Source organism: Ambystoma mexicanum, chromosome 7q (assembly GCF_040938575.1).
Source record: "Ambystoma mexicanum isolate Mex_15411 chromosome 7q, UKY_AmexF1_1, whole genome shotgun sequence".
Classification (NCBI taxonomy): domain Eukaryota; kingdom Metazoa; phylum Chordata; class Amphibia; order Caudata; family Ambystomatidae; genus Ambystoma; species Ambystoma mexicanum.
In genome coordinates, this window is record NC_090941.1 from 724,505,248 (window position 1) to 724,525,896 (window position 20,649).

Here is a 20,649-nt window from a genome sequence, read left to right on the forward strand (position 1 = left end):
TTACAGAATACGTAATATCTATCTAAGATTCAGATTAAATCAATTCCCCACTTTGGAACGTATTCATAAATGGAATCATGGTGGCGAATTGACTATACATCCAAATTGTCGGTTTTGTAATCCGACTTTACAAACTGAATCAATAAGACACCTGGTGGTCTATTGCACGTATTTTGAGGAAAAGAGATGCTTGTTATTAGGCGAATTTAATCCAGGCCTAACATATAATGCACGGGCCGCCTTTTGGGAACGGAGCATGCAAGGTGAAAGTATTCGTTTTATTCTTGCTTTGTCAAGATTACTATTCGACATTGATGAGGAACTGAAAATTAAAAATCTGGATTTAAATATGTCTGTAGTTGATGAATGACAGAAAAGTAATTGATATGGGTGAAAGTTGGATGCAATTGATGTAATATATACTTTACTTATTCAATTGCATTATAATGATATATCCATCATTATGTCTGAATGTCTTAGCGATAAGAATGACATAGGTGTTTTCTTTGGTTATGCATTGGGAAAAAGGTTATTTGTAAGACATACATTCATGGAAAGAAACCATGTAAACCTCGAAATGCTACCTTGTATGAACGTTGAGAAACCGTAAAATAGAAGTGAAATATGTTAACTTTATTATGAAGTGAACAAAGAAAGAAAATGCTGTATGCTGCTTTTAAGAAATCAAGTGTTTTAAAGTTGATGAAATAATTGTAAAAGTTTATAAATTTGATGTAAACTATAAACAATTTTTTTTATAAAAAAAAAAAAAAAAAGAATCTCCATCGCCCACACTCTCCTTTCCTTTATTAGGCGTAGGCTTGGGTGCCGAGATCGATGATATGGGGTTGGTCTTGTTTGACGCTTTCTTTGGCAACATTAGCTGTATAACGATATCTTTCCAAGTCCCAACATTTGGTGGGGGACCAGATGGTTCCTGGAATATTTTTTCCTCGCTAGGAAGCTTGCAAAAGCACCCTTTTGTCTCCTTTCCCACCCTGGATCATTAGAGATTGTAGCCACACACTGCAGTGGTCTTTAAGTCTGCCTCCACTGGGGCCTCATGGGGCCTATAACACTGCTGCAGCACCGTCCGACCCAACTCTCAAACAGTGATGAACTTGCTGCCTTCGCTTTACAATCTTTAGGCCCCCACAAAGAGCTCTTTTATGTAAGCACCGGGTGGCCCTTAGCCTTCCTCTTTACCTTCATGCCAAGGGGCCACACTGCAACTGTGTGGGGGCCCCAAGGCGGGGGCCTAGGGACCAAGCTATTGGTGCGGCTCTTGATCTACCGCAAGGCAGGCCGCTCAGCACTGCTGTGTCTCGGGGGCAGTTCCTCCTGCACACCTCCTGGCGTCAGTGTCTCCAATGGGGTCTCCAACTGTGCTTACCTTGCACCGGGTGGCGCTCGCAGGCACCCGTTTCGTCTCGGTGGAAGGGACCACGCATTTCGCTTCAGGCACATCTAGTCCCAGGCCGCCACCACTAGCTCTGCATATGGGTCTGTCGGCCTCCTGATCCTCCGCAATGCCTCTTGGCGCAGGAGCCAAGTCCCACCCGTGACGGTCCCCAGAGTCCGGGAGGAGTGCCACCACCAACCAATCACTGCATAGCTTCAGCAGTTTGACTGGGAAGCCCGCCTCGCCCATGTGCTCCTTTAGGCCCGCCGTTGCGATCGTTCCCCCAGGGCCAGATCTCAGGTCCTGACTTTTGCCATACGCCTCACTAGGTGCTCAGAGGGCTGAGACATCAGCTCACACCTTCCGTATTCAGTCTAGGACAGGTTTCATGCACAAAGTTATCCGGGACTGCCAGAGAACACTTATCAAGCAGATATTACAGGCGTCACTGGCCTCCCCCCCCCCTAATATTACTTTTTAAAGTCAGGGAGGCAGAGTCCCACTTTGGTCAGCGGTCTGCAAGGCTATTTTACGTCTGCCATGCATTCAAAGCAGCGTGCAGAGTATCACATCTATATCCTAGAAGAAGCCTACAGGTATTTGGTGTGGTATTTTGGCAAATACAGGAAGTGTGGCAAAATCAGGGTTTTAGAGATGCTTTTTGCGAATCTGCGGCAAAAAACCCATCGAAAAAACATCCGGCGATGAAATGACGTTGTACCCTTTTCGCACCTGTGAGAGAATGAGTAGGTGGATCAGTATGCAGGTCCCGCGGGCAGGCACCACTTGGCAAGTTTAGCTGGTAAAATAGCTCAGCGGATTAAACGCTTGTTGCCGTGATCTGTGTTTGCTATGCAGGTCGCAAGTTTGAATCCTGGCAAGGCCAACTGACAAATGAGTAGCTATTTCGATTGGGTAATAATAGTAATGTATGTAAATATGTCCTATGTAAAGCGCTTTAGATTAAAGTGCTATATAAAAAACAAATTATTATTATAAGTTTACCCCATAGTTTTTAATTACATTAAACACATAGGTAAAATCAACAAAACATATGTAGACAATAGATGAATTTGTGGACATGCCTTATTTTGTAACAAATGTACTATTGAGGGAGCTGCCCACTAGTTGTCTGAACCCTGAATAAAATGTATTTATCTGTCCTGAATCCAGGGCCCATTTTTTTACATTTTAAAATTAAGGTGCCAAAGATTTTACTAACAACGTCCAGTAGAGTGATGGGCCTATAATTCAGAGGATCTTCCCTGTTCCCTTTTTTATAGATTGGAATCACAGTAGAGAGTTTCCAGAAAGGGGGAGTTTTTATACTGGTGACCATATTGACAAATAGCGAATAAAATACTTTAGCCCACAATTCTGATGCCTTTTTCAAAATTATGTCCGAGAGGCCATTTGAGCCCTTGGCACTTGAAAGCACGCCCCTAAATGCTCACACCAGAAAAAAATACAACCTGTTAAGGAAAAAGGCCCAAGAGACTCTTGCAAGGATCACAAGTATTAATTATAGAGAGATAGGTGTGCCAGCAAAGAACTCTGCTGCCACTGCCCAGGAACGTTTTGAGGAAAAAGGGTACAAACAGAAGCTTAAAAGGGGGCTCATTGTCAGCAGTGACAGCATTACATATGGTAAAACCCGGGTGGCTGGTTTGTGCGACCCTATACATGGGCGACCAGCTACATAGGGGATGCCAGGCCATTGGTCTCAGCCCAGTCCGTCAGTCTTCCATCACGTGGGGTCTGCTGGGCTCAACGTCAGGGAACCAAGGCCAAAGGAGCAATTAGCTACATTTAAGAAATAGTGCTACTCTACCATTATACAGTGCACCTGGCATGCTCAAAAGACTGACACTGGGGGAGTCTCTAGGATACACTAACTGATATACACACACATTTCACTCATCGCGTCTTTTGGTTTCCAAGGCTTCCACCCTCGTTTTGAACTATAATTTATCCCTCTCTGTACCTCGTAATACAAATCATGCCATTACATAGACTCCATACCCTGGGACTGACTACTGTCTCCCAGGGCATGTAAAGTCACCATTGGCTTTACTAGTCTTAAATTGTGAACAGAACCAGTACAAACCATCATATTGTGGACGTACTGGTCGGGGCAATTCGATTGTCCCGGGGTCTGTTGTTCGAGATGGGCACTGTCCAGTCCCCCCCGACCGAGTTTTGGCTGGTGGCAGTGGATACTACTTTTTATATTCGACCGCAAATATATTCCTATGGGATTTAATAGCCTCGAACATACCGCCGGTTTATTAAATTAATATAAATTCACCGGTTGGTATTTTTTGCCGAAACTTGGTTCCAAAATGGCGTTTTGTGTTCGCTTCTGTGACTCCAACCCAAGTTCAGCCCTTTGTTCCACTTTTTGGCAGGCTTCTCCACAGAAGCCTCCAAAAGTGGTGCCACTCTGTCTGGGTACCACATGGGGTGTGGAAGGGGGTTTAGGCACCCTGGACTGAGTTGCCTCGGCAACTCAAGTCGCACTCTTGTGTGATTGGCCCAAGTGGTGAGCCGCCCGGCTCACCACTTAGCATGTTTGAGTGACAGCTAGGCTGAATGAATGGGGCTTTTCTGCATAAAAGCAGGGCTTTGGGGAATGGAACTTCAGAAGTCGCCACAGGACCTAAAGAATCCGAGGAGGGAGAAGCCGAGCCGACCGGCAACGACGACACCACCGGTGGAGCCTTGCTGAACCGTCTCACCACTTTTCCCGATGACAGAGGAGATCTCCAGTCCGGAGAGTCTTCCTCCTTTGACTGGTGGGGATAACCAGTTTGCCCGTCTTTTCGCCTTCCTGGACCATCTCTTGGCCGCCTTGCCCGTGCCAAGCACCCCGGCAACCGGAATACCACGGTTTACCACTACCGCGAAGAAAAGGGTAGTACCTTGTAACCGGGAAACTCCACGGCTGGTTTCTTCCCTGGCAGTGCAATGACCTTCATCTTTCCTCCACGGCAAGACCTCCTCTTCCTCTGGACGAAACACCGACTTGCACCCGCTGCCAGGAACAATTGCCCCCGCTGGAGCGTTCTTCCCATTTCAGGTACTGTGTCCCGCCTGGCTTCCCTTGCGACAGATCGTTCGGGGTGACAGTAAATCCTCGACTTTCTAACCTGGGTTAGCCTGGGGCCTGTTAACTAACTTTTCCTGACTTGATCTCAATCTTTTGTGAACTATCTACAAAGACTCTTTGGGCATAACCCCACTGTGTGATCCTGGACACATTTCACTTGCTCTCTACAAGAGTGGGGCCTGGCATTTGAACTTCCTTGCTCTCCAGTAGACTTTGCCTAACCTGCCTCACTGAGGTTCTTTGAAAAGTATTGAAATTTGTGTGCATTCATAACTCTGCCTTTTCCCTCCCTTTTTATATAACTTATTAGAGTGCCATCTTATGTTAAGCGCTCACCTCTGTCTGAAAATAAGTGGTGTTTCTCATTAAGACTTGTCTAATAAGTAATTAGGGTTGTATATATATAATAGTGACTGTGTGTTGAATTTACTTACCTCTTTTTGTGCTAGTGTAATTTAGAAGTGTGTCTTTAAATAAATAATTATATACTTTTACACCAAAGCTCTGGTCAGTGTTTGCTTGTGCTACTGTATCTCTGTACCTATTGTGTATACTCTATATACTGCCTAACTCATCTTGAGAGAAGTGACTGCTCAGCCACAGCTACCAGGTAAATCTGGGTGGTACAGACTGCTACCAATTGGGTTTACTGCCAACCACCTGTAGTCCTAAATCTTTTGCAGTGGTCCCTAAGGGAACTGCACAGGTTTCTGCCTAACAGTCGGTGGTCAACTGGTATCTTGGAATTCAAGGGTTTTAGGACTGGGACAGTTACAGGGGCTATAACTCATGGTTGGCTGGGTGGGGGTCGGAGGCCTGCTTTGGCCTGTGTGTGATAACACATACATACACCAAGGCGCTTGGTGCTGTCTCGTGGCCTTGCAGGGCACATTCTTTCTTGGAACAACATGTTGGCAACCATTTTAGAACAAAAGGGGTTTCTGTGGAGGTTTGCAGCACGGGCCACTCTCATCAGCGCGTGGGCCTATTCAGATTTCCTTGTCAAGTTTGAGGCCTGTGTCTAATACACTGAGTGCTTCATGGCCGTGCAGGCCCTATGCTTCTGCCATAGCTACAAAATAGTGTCTGCTTGTATGCGGGCACTAGGATTAGGTGACTATACTGCTTGTAGTATTGTGATTGTGTGGGGACCCTAAGGCCGCCCCCTTTCCCCATGGCTATTAGGACTCCAAATGGGGCTCGCCTTACCCTAAAGAGTCTAGTCGGGGTGAGATAGGTTCATTTCCTTCCCAACACACTCAAGTGGGTGGCCTATTTCATTGCTGACATAACACCATCAAGCTCAAAGTTAAGCGACTACTTGGGTACCACTAAACTCTTTGGTTTATTTTGCAAGTTAACTTTGTCAGCATAGAGTTTGACAAAGATTTACCTAAACATTTTCTGGTGTAGGATTTATCAACATTTCGCCTTGCTGTTGATCTAGACTGTTAATAAGGGACCAAAACTTCCCATCTTTCTTAGCACAATATCAAGCATGTTTACTGCCTCTTTTTGTAGCATCAGATATTTATTTTGCTTCATCTGATTTTTATCGCTCTGTTTTGTAATTTTAGCAAGTTCAATTTAGAGTTTGGAGTACATTTCAACCGATTGATACACCTGAGCTCCCTCCTCAGGGCTCTTTTTTTCAGTGAAACTTTGTGATCAAATGTGTGTCTATATTGTTGCTTCAGAACCACCAACCCAGATGTCAGGCCTTGAATATTATCTTTAAGAAACAGATTTCAGGTGGAGTGAGAGGAGAACGGTTCTCTTGCATCAATCCAATCTGAGTGAAGTGCCTTTGCGATGGCATTGTTAAATTTTAAGGTGGTTCTTTGACTCCATTTAATGTGATTTCCAGCCAAATAAACAGTGCCACCCGAAGGCCTGTCAGCATTTGGCTGCTTGTGAGGGAGGAGGAAAAACGCAATCAACATTCTGTGTTCACTCAGACCTGTATTAATGACATGGAAATTAATGCCGCGAAGGAATAAATCTTTATTCGCCAGAACTTGGTAAATTCGAGATTTACAGGCTCCATTGTAGCTAAGTATCGCAGAGCAAAAGATCACCCACAACATTCACAATTAAGCATTGCAATTCCCATTTTTGCTTACAATCAGGCCACAAGTGACCTGTGTCATTAGAAGTTATTGTGTATAGATTTCCTCCTCATCCATATCAAATTCTCTTCTGGGCGATAGATGGGAATTAAAATCACCAGCCAAAAGACCAAAACCTCCCCTGCCTGCTGAGTATCAATTTTCCAACAAAGATGTCAGTTTATTAAGGAATTGGACGATGGAACCTCTGGACGGCTAGATATTTATGACTAATAAGGTAATAGCAGGAAGCACATCTGTAATCACAAACCAATTTGCAAGGATACCATACATACTAGAGTTGGTGTGTTTAAGAGTCCAACCCAAAGAATTTTCAACAGCCGTCAGAAGGACACCTGATGGCCTTAGGTCGCCATTTGCTGACCTATACTATAGCTGTCCAGGAAAGCACTAGAGGTTAGCCATATCTCTTGCAGACTCATTACTGGGAACTGCTTTAGTGTATCACATAACTCTCTATTGTTTAGTTGTTGGCTATTTACTCTAGTGTTCCATGAGAGGTCACTCAATGTGGACCCCTTTTTCAAGGTTCTGATTTGTTCTATGCAAGTGGAAAGGGTTTTTATTTAGGGCCACTGCTAACCACAACCAATCTGGCTCCCCCCACTTATTCAATTTGCCAGAGCTCACTACCCTGTGTGTTTAAAAATCACTGTCGCTAGCATTACAAATTATCTTTATATTTAAAGGAGAGCACCCCTCAATGTAATGATCCATGCAGGAGAAGCTTCTGTTATGCAAGCAATGACCCCACTCTGACTCTAGGACAATGTCATAGCCCCTCATCCTAAAGTTATACATTTCTGACTGACCTAAATCCCGAATAACACAAGATGGAATGTCTAGAGCTATTAAGTCACATCTAAGATCATCAATAAAGTCAACCTAATCAATATCACAAATAGTTATCAATCTGAGATTATGGATGTCATAAAACAGGGCCAAAATAGTCATCCTGTTTCGGAGGGGTGTCTCGCAATCTGCTAATAGGTACTCTACCACAATCTTAGAGGTGGCCTGCGAGTCCCCACGCCCTCCTATTACAGTTTGTTTTTACATTGTCTGCCTTTTCTCCCGGGACTATCAAGGCCGTTCACAAAAGGTTGCTCCGAGTTCCCTTGTTATAATTCACAGGAGTCAGGTTCACTTGAAGATTGGACTCAACGCAGTTTTTCTTAGGATAGTCCATCTGTGTGCTGACATCTTTAGAGGGGCAGAACGAGTCATCATTGACGATCATGTTGCGTAAATAATAGGTGACTCACTCGCAGCATAGTCCACTATGTCCGGTGTCAACGTTATTTGGGGCCGCTTCCACTTTTAGCAGGCCACAAATATCTGTGTGATGTAATGGAATATCTGTGTGGTGTAACGAAGAAAAGGAATTAGGCATGAGTGGGGAAGGGAGAGAAGGGCCACCTCAGCGTATTTGCTGGTTTACAGTATCAGGCTTGTGTGAGCGCTTTGTCCTCTCGCAGCAGTCAAGGTGAGCACTCTGAAGTTCTAAGAGATCATGATGCTTTTATGTTTCTCAGGGACTCCTGGTACTGTTCCTGCGATATGTTGCTGCTGCAGGCGTTATGGGTGCCAAGTCAATCATTGAGATGGTTCAGTGTTCGTGATTTGTGTCCCCGGGGTGTTAGTTGAGTTCTTTGCTGCTTGGATTTCCATGGGAGTCTGATGGAGATCTTTGCTTACATTGATGTGTTTTTGCCATTGGGACACAGATGCTGGTAGTTTCAAAGAAGTGTGCCACTCCTTTGTGTATTATTTTCATCTTGGCAGGGTACATCAACATGTACTTTTATCAAATACGCCACAAAAATGTTCTGAGGTGTGAAGATAGTTCTTGAGAAGTATGCTGATCATGCAGAAAAAAAAACAGAGGTCCCAGGCAGTGTACGTGATCCTTATACTGTTGCCAATGTCCCATCTGCCTCAATGATGAAGAGAGCTGGGGGACCTCAACGCCAAAACCACACGGCACCCACTGCTGTTGAAGTTTTTGAGATCCTCTAAAGCAAGAGAAATATATCTAAGATGAGGACTCCGTGGGAGGACACAATCCATTAGAAAAAAAGGAACTGAGGTCATGGGGTGTGGCAACACCGTAGTATAATGGCCCCCAAATCAGATCTGGCGTCTGGGCGCACAACAGCGATGGGTTCAGCCAAGGCAGAGCCTTACTGCACCCTTTTGCAAAAACATTCTGAAGACAGATGCGGCTGGAAAAGACATATTTAATATAAGGAATCTGTGGAAGGAAAAATTCTGTGAGAAATGAGCAATGCTTATCTTTAGGGTCTTGCCTGCCCAAAGTATCCCAGTATTTGGTCATACAGGAATTGGTTCCTTTAGTTTATTTAATTTAGTTCAGTTTGTTTACGTTAACATTGCTTCTTGACTGACATCTATCTGGCTTTAGTGTTACCTGCACACTATTTTGTTCTTTCAGCAACACGGGTATATGGGGTTTCCCATACCATCTTCCCTCTCTCTTTTTCCCGATCTGTCTGTCTACCTCTTACTTCAGTCCTAGGATTGGTCTCTGGTGTTCACGTTTTCTCGCATGCGATGGTAATTTCCCAATGAGTGCTAGGTAGAGCGGAGGTGGCTTGACTAGCTTTACCAAAACCTTAAGGGTCTTCCCTTCTAGAAATCTTTACACTCTGGTACTGCCCCTCCTCAATGCAGAACCATGCTTTTGTGCCTCGTCCAACTGTGGGTCTGTTACTTTGGGTCAGAGTCCTTTCCCTATCGCCTGCCTTGGACCCAACTTGAGCTTCAGCCTATTCTCCTGCACAACCCAGAGTTTGTTCTACCATTTCCTCCTGATCTTCCTCAAACTTCTTTTTCTTTCCTTCTCCCACCACCTCTTCTGCACCAACCTCCTCTGATCTTCAACAACCTCCTCCTGATTTTCTCCTGCCACCTTCTCCTTCTGTATTTCACTAACCATTTCCGCAAATCATCCTTCCCACTCCTCTTGGAATCAGTCTGCCTCCTTCCAATTTTTCTGTATTGACTCCTCCTGGTGTTGTTCAACTACCTCCAGTTCTTTTCCCACCTCCCGTTTATACCTGCCTCCTCCATAAGTTCTTCTTCAGCCTCGTTCTCTCCCTCTTCTGGACAACTCTCTCACCTATTTCCATACGGCTTCCTATTCTGTAGAGTCTCTCATCTCCCAGGCTACTTTCTCTCTCTGTCTCCCAAGTCTCTCTAGTAGCTCCTTCTCCAAACACACATGCTGTATGCTTCAGTAAATGTGTTTATATAGTGGTCAAAGCCCTCATCCAGGCCAGACTCCTAGTAAGGGTCTGTACTTATGGTGATAAATTATTGAGGGACTCCGAGCGGCTGGAATCTAGTGATTCAGGTATGCTTAATAACTAATTGTGGAGGCTGATCAAGTCTTTAAATGGCTGGTCCACCACCTTGAATTTAATTTCTGTATTCACTGCACTCTGTAAGGAGCGGTGGGAGATGTGTTTTGTTTCCCTGAGTTTGAGATATTTGGACAGCGCATATCCCGAAGGAAACCAGACAGGAAACCTGTATCTTGGGGCATTATGATACATCAATAAGAAGTACACTGCCAAAATAATAGAGGGGAGCACAGTTCAGCAAAACAAATACATTTTGAGTTTTGCGGAAGATGTTAAGGGACCCTGCCATAAATATGTCTATGGGCAGACTGTTTCATAGTCTGGCTACAAGAAAAGTGTCTGTTGCTTCTAGCTAGATAATGTGAATTTAGAATGGCAAGCAGGGAAACCTGTAGCTGAACTAAGCTCTGGTTAGCTGATACCAATTAAGAAGGGGGGCAAGGTATGGAAGAGTAAGTCAAGTATATGTTTGAAGACCAGGCAAAGTATTTTGAAACATATCCTTTTATGAATAGGAAACCAATGAAATTAACCTTGATAGTGGGGGATGGCAGACAACTTTGGGAGCCGAAGTATAAGGCGCACAGACGCATTCAGAATCTTTTGAAGTTCAAGCACAAGGTGACTCGGTAGGCCAACATAAAGTGCATTGACATAGTTGAGTAATAAATTCATGAGTGGACCAACCAAGGAAGGAATGAATGATATGGTCCATTTAAGAAGCTAGAGTTGACAAAAAAAGTTGGTCTGGATAGTTCATTTAAATAAGCTGAAGGGAGAGGTCAGATTCCCAGATGATCCCTATGTTACTAATCTTAGATATGTAAGAGATAGTGAGACCAAAAAGATGTGGGGCAAAGCTTGGCTTTACTGAGGCTAGTATTTGGAAATGTCGGTTAGCTCTGTGTAAGAGTTTGGATTCCCTGGCTTTTCTGGCAATATTACAGGAGCTTGCGCTTTTTCACAACTCGCTCCTTGAGCTAGAGACTCCAGCAAACGCATGGAGCCTGTGCAAGTCTGCAAGTGAAGTCACACAAAATACTATAAAGGCCCCCTGATGTCCAAGCAGGCTTTGGTGTGGCACAGGGATTCTCCAGTGCCTGCTTTATGGTTATTATCCTGGAGTGCTTCAAGGTCTCATTCCTTAAAGGGACAGTCACTATGAGGGTGCTATGGAAAAGCAGGGAGCGCTGGGTGCTAAGCACACACGTCTGCATTAAAGACGTGGCAGGTGGGACACTCTAAAGACAGTGTGCCCCTTTGGGAAGGTTTAGATGGCCAGTCACATTGTTACTGTTGCTGTCACTACTGTTGCCTTATAGAGTGAAATAAGTGGAGATGAGCAAGGGATCCTCCTCCTATGTCCCCTAAACCGATCATCCTGTGGAGAGGTACACAGCCCCTTAAGTCACCCCATATTCAAGCAGGAGGCTTTGTCACAACCCTAAACATAACAAAAAAATCAGTGGATTGTGTGCACTTCCAACATAAAAGACTGCAACTAGGACTTTTAAAATTCACAAACAAGCAGTACTAGATCGACAAAACGGTATGATAGTATCTTTAATTTCTCAATATTGTATGCTCTTGTGATGAATAAAGGACATGATTGCATTGAATGGCACTTAACTGTACAGGTAACTACAATTAAAATAAAATAAGCAACCCCCATTACTCACTGTACCTCATTGGGTGTCTCCACATGTTTAACTGTTACAGGGAAACGTAGTCCAGGGCAAGGCAATTGTGGCAAGGCATATCGAGGTAACAAAGGGGTCTCAAATTCTGGCAAAAGCAAGACCTGGAATGATGAATATCTCAATTATACACCACATAACTGAAAAGGATTTGCATTGAAAGTATACTGAAAGAATGCAGGGCGTAACCAACAATAAAAACCACATGCAAGACAACAGAGATTGGAGCTACTGGGTATATTTAGACAGAAGGGTGGTGCAGTTTGGGGGCTTATTACATTGCTGGCAGGTGCAGTTTGAGGCTTTTTATGGTGCTTCCCACTGAAGAAATAGGTTTGATGACTAGAGGGAGGGCATCTTGATGGAGTGGGGGTTTAATGGTCAGGGGAGGGCATCTTGGTGGAGTGGGGCAAGTACAGAAAATGAGCAAAAACTTTAGGAGGCATGAGAAGAGGCATGGACTTCAGGTTGTGATGAGACAAGGAGTGGAGAATTCTAGAGGGACAAAACAGTGAGTTGAATTCAGTAAGGTAGTGGGGGGCACAACCATGCATGGATGTACAGATGAGAAGCAGGAATTTAAAGAGAGCCATTCAGCAAGGCGATTGTAGGTAAAGGTCAAAAGGGTGTGCATTGCAAAGTGGAGGTACTTTGTTGAATAAAGTAAAAGAACAGAATGGTATTCCCAGAAGTAGGCTTGTGCGATTAGTCCAGTTTGCTGAGCACAAGAGTAGAGATAAGTGGTGTGTGAGGTGTACATGGATTTTTCTTATATCACACAAGAGGGCCACTAATGACAGATGTGCAAAGTCTTCCAAAGTCTCAATTAAAATGGGATCACACTACACTGTGGAAAGTGCGAGTATTACAAAGCATGCCCTGGAATTCTTTGGCTATATATTTGAATGGCAAAACATGCAACCAGACCCCCAAAAAGGAAAATGTCAAATCAACTGTGTCCCAAAATGGTCTCCAAACGGCACAGCTTTCTTGGCGTGGCAAACTACTTTGGATGCTTTGCATCAAATCTTTGCCAACATCAATGAACCACTCAGATCAAATGAACATGGAGCGAGCGCAAGATAATAATTTGATATTTATATAGCGTGTTGATCCAAAGCGCCTCACATAGCACACATTTACATTATTATTATTACCCAATCGGAATTGGTACTCACTTTATTGACCTTGGAAGAATGAAAGGCTGAGTAGACCATGCCAGAATTTGAACCTGTGACCTGCAGATCAAACACAGATCCCAGTAACGAGTGCTCAACCCGCTGAGCCATCTTACCGACTAAGAAGGCCCACTAAAAGCCGCCTCAACTGAGTGCTATATAGTGGCGCTACATACTTCAGTTAAATTAGCTACTTCATTGCACTGTAGTGTGCTCGCACATTATTGATTTCTGTTGTGCCCGATGACAAGCAGAGTGGCCGATCCGATCTGTTGGAAGGCATGCAGCGCAGCCATTGAGTTAGTTTCGGAGTCGCTCCAGATTGTCATCCCCATCTGGCATCAACTTCACCATAACTGCTCCTCGATCACTTGGCAGTTGCTGTGTGTTGGGTGGACTGGGGCTGCCGGCCTGCTCTGCATAAGGGCTCTGTGAGCAGGCAATCTGCTTATTGGTCGCTGCGTGGGACCTGCAGTCTGCATGCAACATAGCATCCAATAACACGGTCGATAGCGAACTGGCGAGCGGAAAGCCGCTCGCCTCTTTTATTAGGATAGTCACATGGTACAACATGTATTAAAAACATGTGGCACCACACAAGCCCTGGGCGTGGTGCTGTAAATCACAACAGCCCATGCCATGGGTAAGGTTTAAGTTACTTACCTGTAACTATTGTTCTCCAGCATGGACTCACATGCTCATGATTATTCCGTCATCAGGCTGGGAATCCTCAGCAAAAGAAAAAAAAAAAGTTTCACTTTAAAAACTATTTCTCCTCTAAACCAATCATTGTCCTCTGGGTCATACTGCCCCATCCAATGACAATCCTTTCCCTAAGCTCCACCACTGGCGCCATGTTCAGATTTGGTAAGCACGTAAAGTGGCAGTATGAACCAAGAAGAGCCATAGAGGGGAAGCAGGGAGTGCTCGTATGTGAATCCATGCCAGGCCCATGCTGGAGAACAATAGTTACAGGTAAATAACAAACCTTCTCCAGCATGGCGTCTGGCATGGATTCACATGCTCATGATATGATATGATATGATATGGCATTTGTAACGCGCCTATACACAAGTGTTTCAAGGCGTGACGAGGCAGGGGGGGGGGAAACAAGGGGAAGACAGACAACGATCCTACTAGGCCAGGTGACATTCAGACCGCGCAAGTGCATAGGAAGGGGGAAGGGGAAAAGGGGAAGGGGGAAGTGCAGTACAAGTAAGTAGAATAAGTAAATAAATAAGGCCAGCTGGTGGCAAGTGCAAGGTAAGTGCAGACAAGTGCTGGGAAAAGGGGGGCTGTAGGGATACAGAGAACAGTCCCTCAGTGCAGGGGTTGCCAGGGAGGCAGTGCAAGAGGAGAGTGGCTGGGACCAGGACCGAGGTCGGTGAGAGTGGCCCAGTTGCAGATTCGGTGCAGATTCATGTCGAGACTTTAGCAGGGGAGAGGGAGAGAGAAAGCAGAAGCAAAGAGGAAGGTTTTGAGGTGCTTCCGGAACTGGAGATGGTTCTCCTCAGGTTTCAGGGAGGCAGGAAGGTTGTTCCAGAGGGAGGACCCTGCCACGGCGAGAGATCGACCCCCGACTCGTTGCTTCGAGAAGCGACTGACCCTGAGGGAGTTGGAGATGGATGAGCGAAGGGCTCGGGAAGGAAGATATTTAGGAAGAGCGAGTTGAAGGTATTTAGGCCCCAGGCCCCAGAAGGCCTTGTGGACAATGCAGAGGGTTTTGAACTTAATCCTCGCAACCACTGGGAGCCAGTGTAGAGATTTCAGTCCTGGAGAGATACGGTCCCTGGGCTTGAGACCAAGGACAAGTCTCGCAGTTCTGAATAACGATTACACATCAGTACATATACACAACCACAGGAGGTGGCAAGTCTCAACAGAAGCAATAAACACTCACCCCCGGAACAGACTCACCTCATATTAACAGGTTGTGCAGCAGGGCTTAGCCGACTCAGGACTCCTCCATGGAATCTCTGTCGACGCAGTAAAACTTCGTGAAGGTGTGCGTGGACCTCCACGTAGCAGCCCTGTAGATGTCGAGCAGGGGCACACCAGAGAGAAACCCAGTCATTGCTGCAATGGCTCTGTTAGGCAGAAACCTGTGCAGTTCCCTCTGGGACCACTGCAAAAGATTTAAGACTACAGGTGTTTGGCAGTAAACCCACTTGGTAGCAGTCTGTACCACACAGATTCACTTGGTAGCTGTGGCTGAGCAGTCAGACTTCCCTCAAGAAGAGTTAGGCAGTATACAGAGTATTCACAATAGGTCAAAAGAACATAGTCGAACAATTAAACACTGACCAGAGCTTGGTGTAAAAGAGCTATAATTATTTATTTAAAATCAAATCTAGAAAAACACACAGGCACTAATAGTAAGCAATTCAAAAACACAGTCACTAAAAGATATACACTCCCTTAGAAGAATTTTAGACAAGTCTTAAGTAAAGCCCCACTTATTTTCAGACAGCGGTGAGCGCTTAACGCAGATGGCACTCTAATACTTCTTTTTAAAAGGGAGAGAAAAGCAGAGTATGATATGAAACAGATCCCAACACTTTCATAAGAACAAAACAGGAGAGGAAGGCAAGTAAAACCGTGAGGTTAGAGTTCAGAAGGCCGGATCCACTTTAAGAGGATCAGAACGAAATGTGTCCAAGGTCACATGGTTGAAGTGCACAAGAGTCTTGCAAAGGTTCAAAAAGAGTTGGACCAAAAGAAAGGGACCAGTTAGAAGATCAAGGTGGCCAGCCCAGTCCAGAAGGTTAAGGGATTATTATTACCTTGTAGCAATCTTTAGAAAGGGAGGCCTGGCGGACACGGTACTTTAAAGTGGTGAGAATACTCCAGCGGGGGCAGTTGTTCCTGGCAACGGATGCAAGTCAGTGCTTCGTCCGGGGGAAGAGAGGATCTCGTCGGGGAGGAAGACAGGAGTCCGTTGCACTGCCAGGGAAGAAACCAGCCGCAGAGTTCTCAGGTAAAAGGAGCGGTCCTTTTATTCGCGAAGTGGCTATCCGGTTGCCGGGGTGCTTGGCACGGGCAATTCGACCACAAGACGGCATGGGATGCGAAGAGAAGAAGGTAAACTGGTTGTGCCCACCAGTCAGGGGAAGAAGCCTCTCCAGCCGGGAGATCTTCTCTGTCGTCGGGAAGTGGTGAGTCGGTTCCGCAGGGCTCCACCGGTGGTGTCGTCGTAGTAGGTCGGCTCAGCTTCTCCCTCGTCGGATTCTCAGGTCTTGTAGCGACTTCTGAAGTTCCAGTCCCCAAAGCCCTGCTTTTATGCAGCACACCCTCATTCACTCAGCCTAGCTGTCAATCAAACATGCTAAGTGGTGAGCCGGCCGGCTCACCACTTGGGCCAATCACAAAAGAGTGTGACTTGAGTTACCAAGGTAACTCAGTCCAGGGTGCCTAAACCCCCTGCCACACCCACTGTGGTACCCAGACAGAGTGGCACCACTTTTGGAGGCTTCTCTGGAGAAGCCTGCCAAAAAGTGGAACAAAGGGCTCGGACTTGGGTTGGAGTCACAGAAGAGAACACAAAAACCATTTTAGAATCGAGCCCTGGCAAAAAATACCAACCGGCGAACTGATATTAAATAAATAAACAGGCGGTATGTTCGAGGCTATGAGAATTAAATAATTAAAGTTGGTAGCCACATGCAGGGAGGCCATGTGCCACTGACACATGCAGAAAAGAGATGCTCAGTTAGCATGTGCAGATAGGAGATGTGCTGCTGCATGTGTATGGAGGCTATGTACATGTGGAGAGGGAGTATGTGTTCTTACATAGCGCTTTTAGCCAAATTCCTTCAGCTTTTAAGCACTGTGGTAACAGTTATTATCCCATTTTGAATGGTACTTGATGTATTACAGCAAAACCGAGCAGAATGCCAGGGGAGCACTGGTGGGCATTGCGTTGGGGGCTGGCGAGGACGTGTTCTGAGTCACACTGAATAAGGAAAGGGGAGGGGAGGGGGGAAATAGGGTACTCTTGGCCCCAGTATATTTTGTCCATTTCCAGCACTGATAGTAACTTGTGTGAATGGTCATTCTTCATTATTGCATTTTTATAAGAAAGAAGCAACTCCTCTGCGGTCTTCCCTCTGCGCCACACCCATCAAGGCAGCGTCAGTCCTCCACGTAATTGAACTTGGGAAGTGCAGGCCGCCCTCCTGCCCGGTAGCTTTCCACCCTCTCTTTGGATGCAACGTTAGCATGTGCTTTGCTAACATTAGCCTGTGCAGAAGGGAGCCCTGCCGTTAAGACTGGTAGAGAGGAGATGTGCCATTAGAACATGGGCAGAGGAGATGCTACGTTACCACTTGCAGAGAAGAAATGTCCCCATAGAACGTACTTAGTAAAGATGTGTCATTTGCACGCGCCAAGAAGGGATGTGACATTAGTATGGAACAGAAGTGCAATTAGCATGCAGAGCCGGGAAGTGCCGTTAGCATGTGCAGAGACAGGATGTGGAGTTTGCACATGCTAACTGCACATCCCGTCGCTGCACAGGATGTTCAGTTAATAAGTGTAAGGATGGGATGTGTAGTTAGCATGTGCAGAGAGGGTATCTTCCATTAGCATGTGCATAGAGAAGGCATGTCATTAGCATGCATTTCTCCTCTGTGCACATGCGCGCAGTAAGCACGCATGTACAGAGAGCTGTCCCACTAGTATATGCGCAGAGAAGATGCTCCATTAGCAGACGAGAAGAGATGTGCCAATAGCATGCGCAGAGAAGAGATTTGAGGTCACTATGGGTAGAGATATGTCCTGTCCACGTGTGCAAATATCAGGCTTGCTAAACAGAACATGTTCTATCAATACGTGAAAACAATGTCTAACATTAGCATATGCATAGAGATGTGCTGTTAGCATTTGCACAGTGTAAAGGTGCAATTTACACTGAAAATGCTGAAAAGAGATGTGCCTTTACCATGTGCACAGAGTATGTGTCGTAACCGTTAGTATGTGTCAAGAGGAGATGTGTAGCTAGCATGTTTGGGGAGGATATATGCCATTATCAAGTGGAGTGATGTGCTGTTACTATGTGCTTAGACGGGATGTGCCGTTTGCATGTGGAGTGAAGGGCTTTGATCTATAACTATTTAGGTCTACAGGTCTGATTTTGCGTATACATTGGGTGTATGTGTTGGATATGTTTTACTCTCTTGCAGAGGAGAAAACTCATTTTTACTCTCTTGAAATTGCATTTACTCTCTAATTTGAAAAATCATGCGTAAAATACTCCCACCCCAAAATCTTATCTGGAGCACTGGGGGCAACAGATATGAGCATTGTAGATTACCACAAGGCCCCAGCATTTTCAATCGAATATTTCATGAAGATCTTGGTAACGATGATGTAGAGAGCACGATGATTCGGTACGTGGTTGACTTATTCATCTTCAGCAAAAGTGAAGAACAGTGCCTGGCCTACTCGATTTCATTGTTAAATTTACTAGCCGCAAAAGGATACAAGGTGGACAAAGGTAACCTGCAATATTGCTTACTTAGGACAGCTGATTTCGTGTTAGGGAGAATTCTCTTATAAGGCTAATTTCCCAAACCTAGTGAGTCCCCCAGCAGCTTTGCTGGATTTATTTTTTTACTTCTCCTGCTAAGAGTGAGACTCTTTTACTCCCACTCTTAGACATGATTTGAGGTATGTCTTTGACTTGTTATGTGCTTATGGGCTATGGGGTTTCTTTTTACTCCATAGGGTATCATCTGTTTTTCTGTATGTGTGGTACACAGCACCCTCAGTGCAGTACCACAGGGGTATTACAGTGACCCCCAAACATAGAATCCATACCCTGGGACTGACTACTGTCTCCCAGGGAATGTAAAGTCACCATTGGCTTTACTAGTCCAAAGTTGTGAACAGAACCAGCACAAACCATCATATTGTGGAAGTACTGGTAAGGGGTAGTTCGATTGCCCCTGGGTCTGTTTTTGAGGGGGCACTGTCCCGTCCCCCCTCGTCGAGTTTCTGGCTGGTGGCAGTGGTTACCACGCGAAATATTCCCCCGAAATATTCTCTATGGGATTTTCCCATTGATTTTAAAAGCACCACTTTTTGGTGCAATGTTAAAGATATCGCTGGTTTATTTATTTAATATTAAATCACCAGTTGGGTCTTTTTGCCAGAACTTGATTCTAAAATGGCGTTTGTGTCCGTCTCTGTAACTCTGACCAAGGTCGAGCCCTTTGTTCCACTATTTTGGCGGGCTTCTCCACAGAAGCCCTCCAAATGGTGCCACTCTGTCTGGGTTCCACAGGAAGGGTGGAGGGGGGAATTGGCACCCTGGACTGCGTTGCCTTAGCAACCCAAGTCGCACTCTACTCTGATTGGCCCAGTGGTGAGCCACCCGGCTCACCACTTAGCATGTGTGATTGACAGCTAGGCTGATGAATGGGGTTTTTTTCTGCATAAAAGCAGGGCCTTTGGGACTGGAACTTCAGAAGTCGCCACAGGACCTAAGAATCCGAAGATGGAAGAAGCTGAGCCACCTGCAACCGACGACACCACCGGTGAAGCCCTGCTGCAACTAACTCACCACTTTTCCAACGACAAGAGAAGATCTTCTGCTGGAGAGTCTTCTCTCTTTGAGCTGGTAGGACCAACCAGTTCGCCCTTTTTCGCTTCCACAGACGTCACTTGGCCGATTCGCCCGTGCCAAGCACCCCGGCGGCCGGATAGCCAAGCTCACCACTTTTGACCACGAATAAAAAGGACCACACCTTTTAATCGGGAACTCCGCGGTTGGTTTCATCCCTGTGCAGTGCAACGACTCCACGTCCCCTCCTCGACGAGATCTTCTCTTCCCCTGGTCGGAACCACGAACTTCAACCACTGCCAGGAACAACTGCCCCCGCGGGAGCTTCCTTTCTCTTTAAGGTACTGTGTCCTGCCTGGCCTCCCTTTCTACAGATTGCTAAAGGTGACCCTTAAATCCTTGGCTTCTAAACTGGGTTGGCTCCAGGCCTTCTAACTATATCTTTTGAATCACCAAAACCTCTTTTGAACACTCTGCAAAGACTTTCAGTGCACTTTAAACCGTGTGATCCTGGGCACATTTTGCTTTGTTCCATTTAAAGTGGGCCTGGCCTATGAACTTTGGCTCTACATTATAACCTGCCTTTCTCCCCTTGCTCTGAATTCCTAAAAGTGTTGGGAACTGTTTTATTCTTCAGCTCTGCCTTTTTCTCTCCCTTTAACTACATTATCAGAGTGCCATCTTGGTTAAGCGCTCACATCTGTTCTAACATATAGTAGTGTTTTAACCCTGACTTGTCAGATAACTATTAAGGGAGGTGTGTATACTTTACCTGTGTTTTAACTTGCTTTTGATTGAGAGTGCTAGTATATGCCATAAAGTGTGTTTTAAATAAATAATTATATACTTTTTATACAAAGCTCTGGTCAGTGTTTGTTTGCTCTAATGTTTTGTCCCTATTGTGTATACTCTGCATACTGCCCTACTCTTCTTGAGAGAAGTCTGACTGCTCAGCCACAGCTACCAGGTAAATCTGGGTGGTGCAGACTGCTACCAATTGGGTTAACTGCTTACTCCTGTAGTCTTAATCTTTTTGCAGTGTTCCCCAAGGGAACTGCACAGGATTCTGCCTAACATTTCGAAAGATGGCAAAAGAATTATACCTGATAGAGCAGTGGCAATACGCCATCTGCTGATCCCAAAAACAGTAAAGGATATGTAAAAATTTCTCGGTATCTGTAATTAC

General features: G+C 45.3%; 1 protein-coding gene across 1 annotated transcript in view; it reads right to left on the reverse strand.

Annotated features, from left to right (window-relative positions):
• Positions 1-20,649, reverse strand: part of RNF17 (ring finger protein 17) — a 3,777,565-nt gene that overhangs the window by 239,668 nt on the left and 3,517,248 nt on the right. Inside the window, exon 36 of the mRNA XM_069639339.1 lies at positions 11,711-11,827. Within this exon, the coding sequence (XP_069495440.1) occupies positions 11,711-11,827 (117 nt within the window). The remainder of the gene's footprint in view (positions 1-11,710; positions 11,828-20,649) is intronic.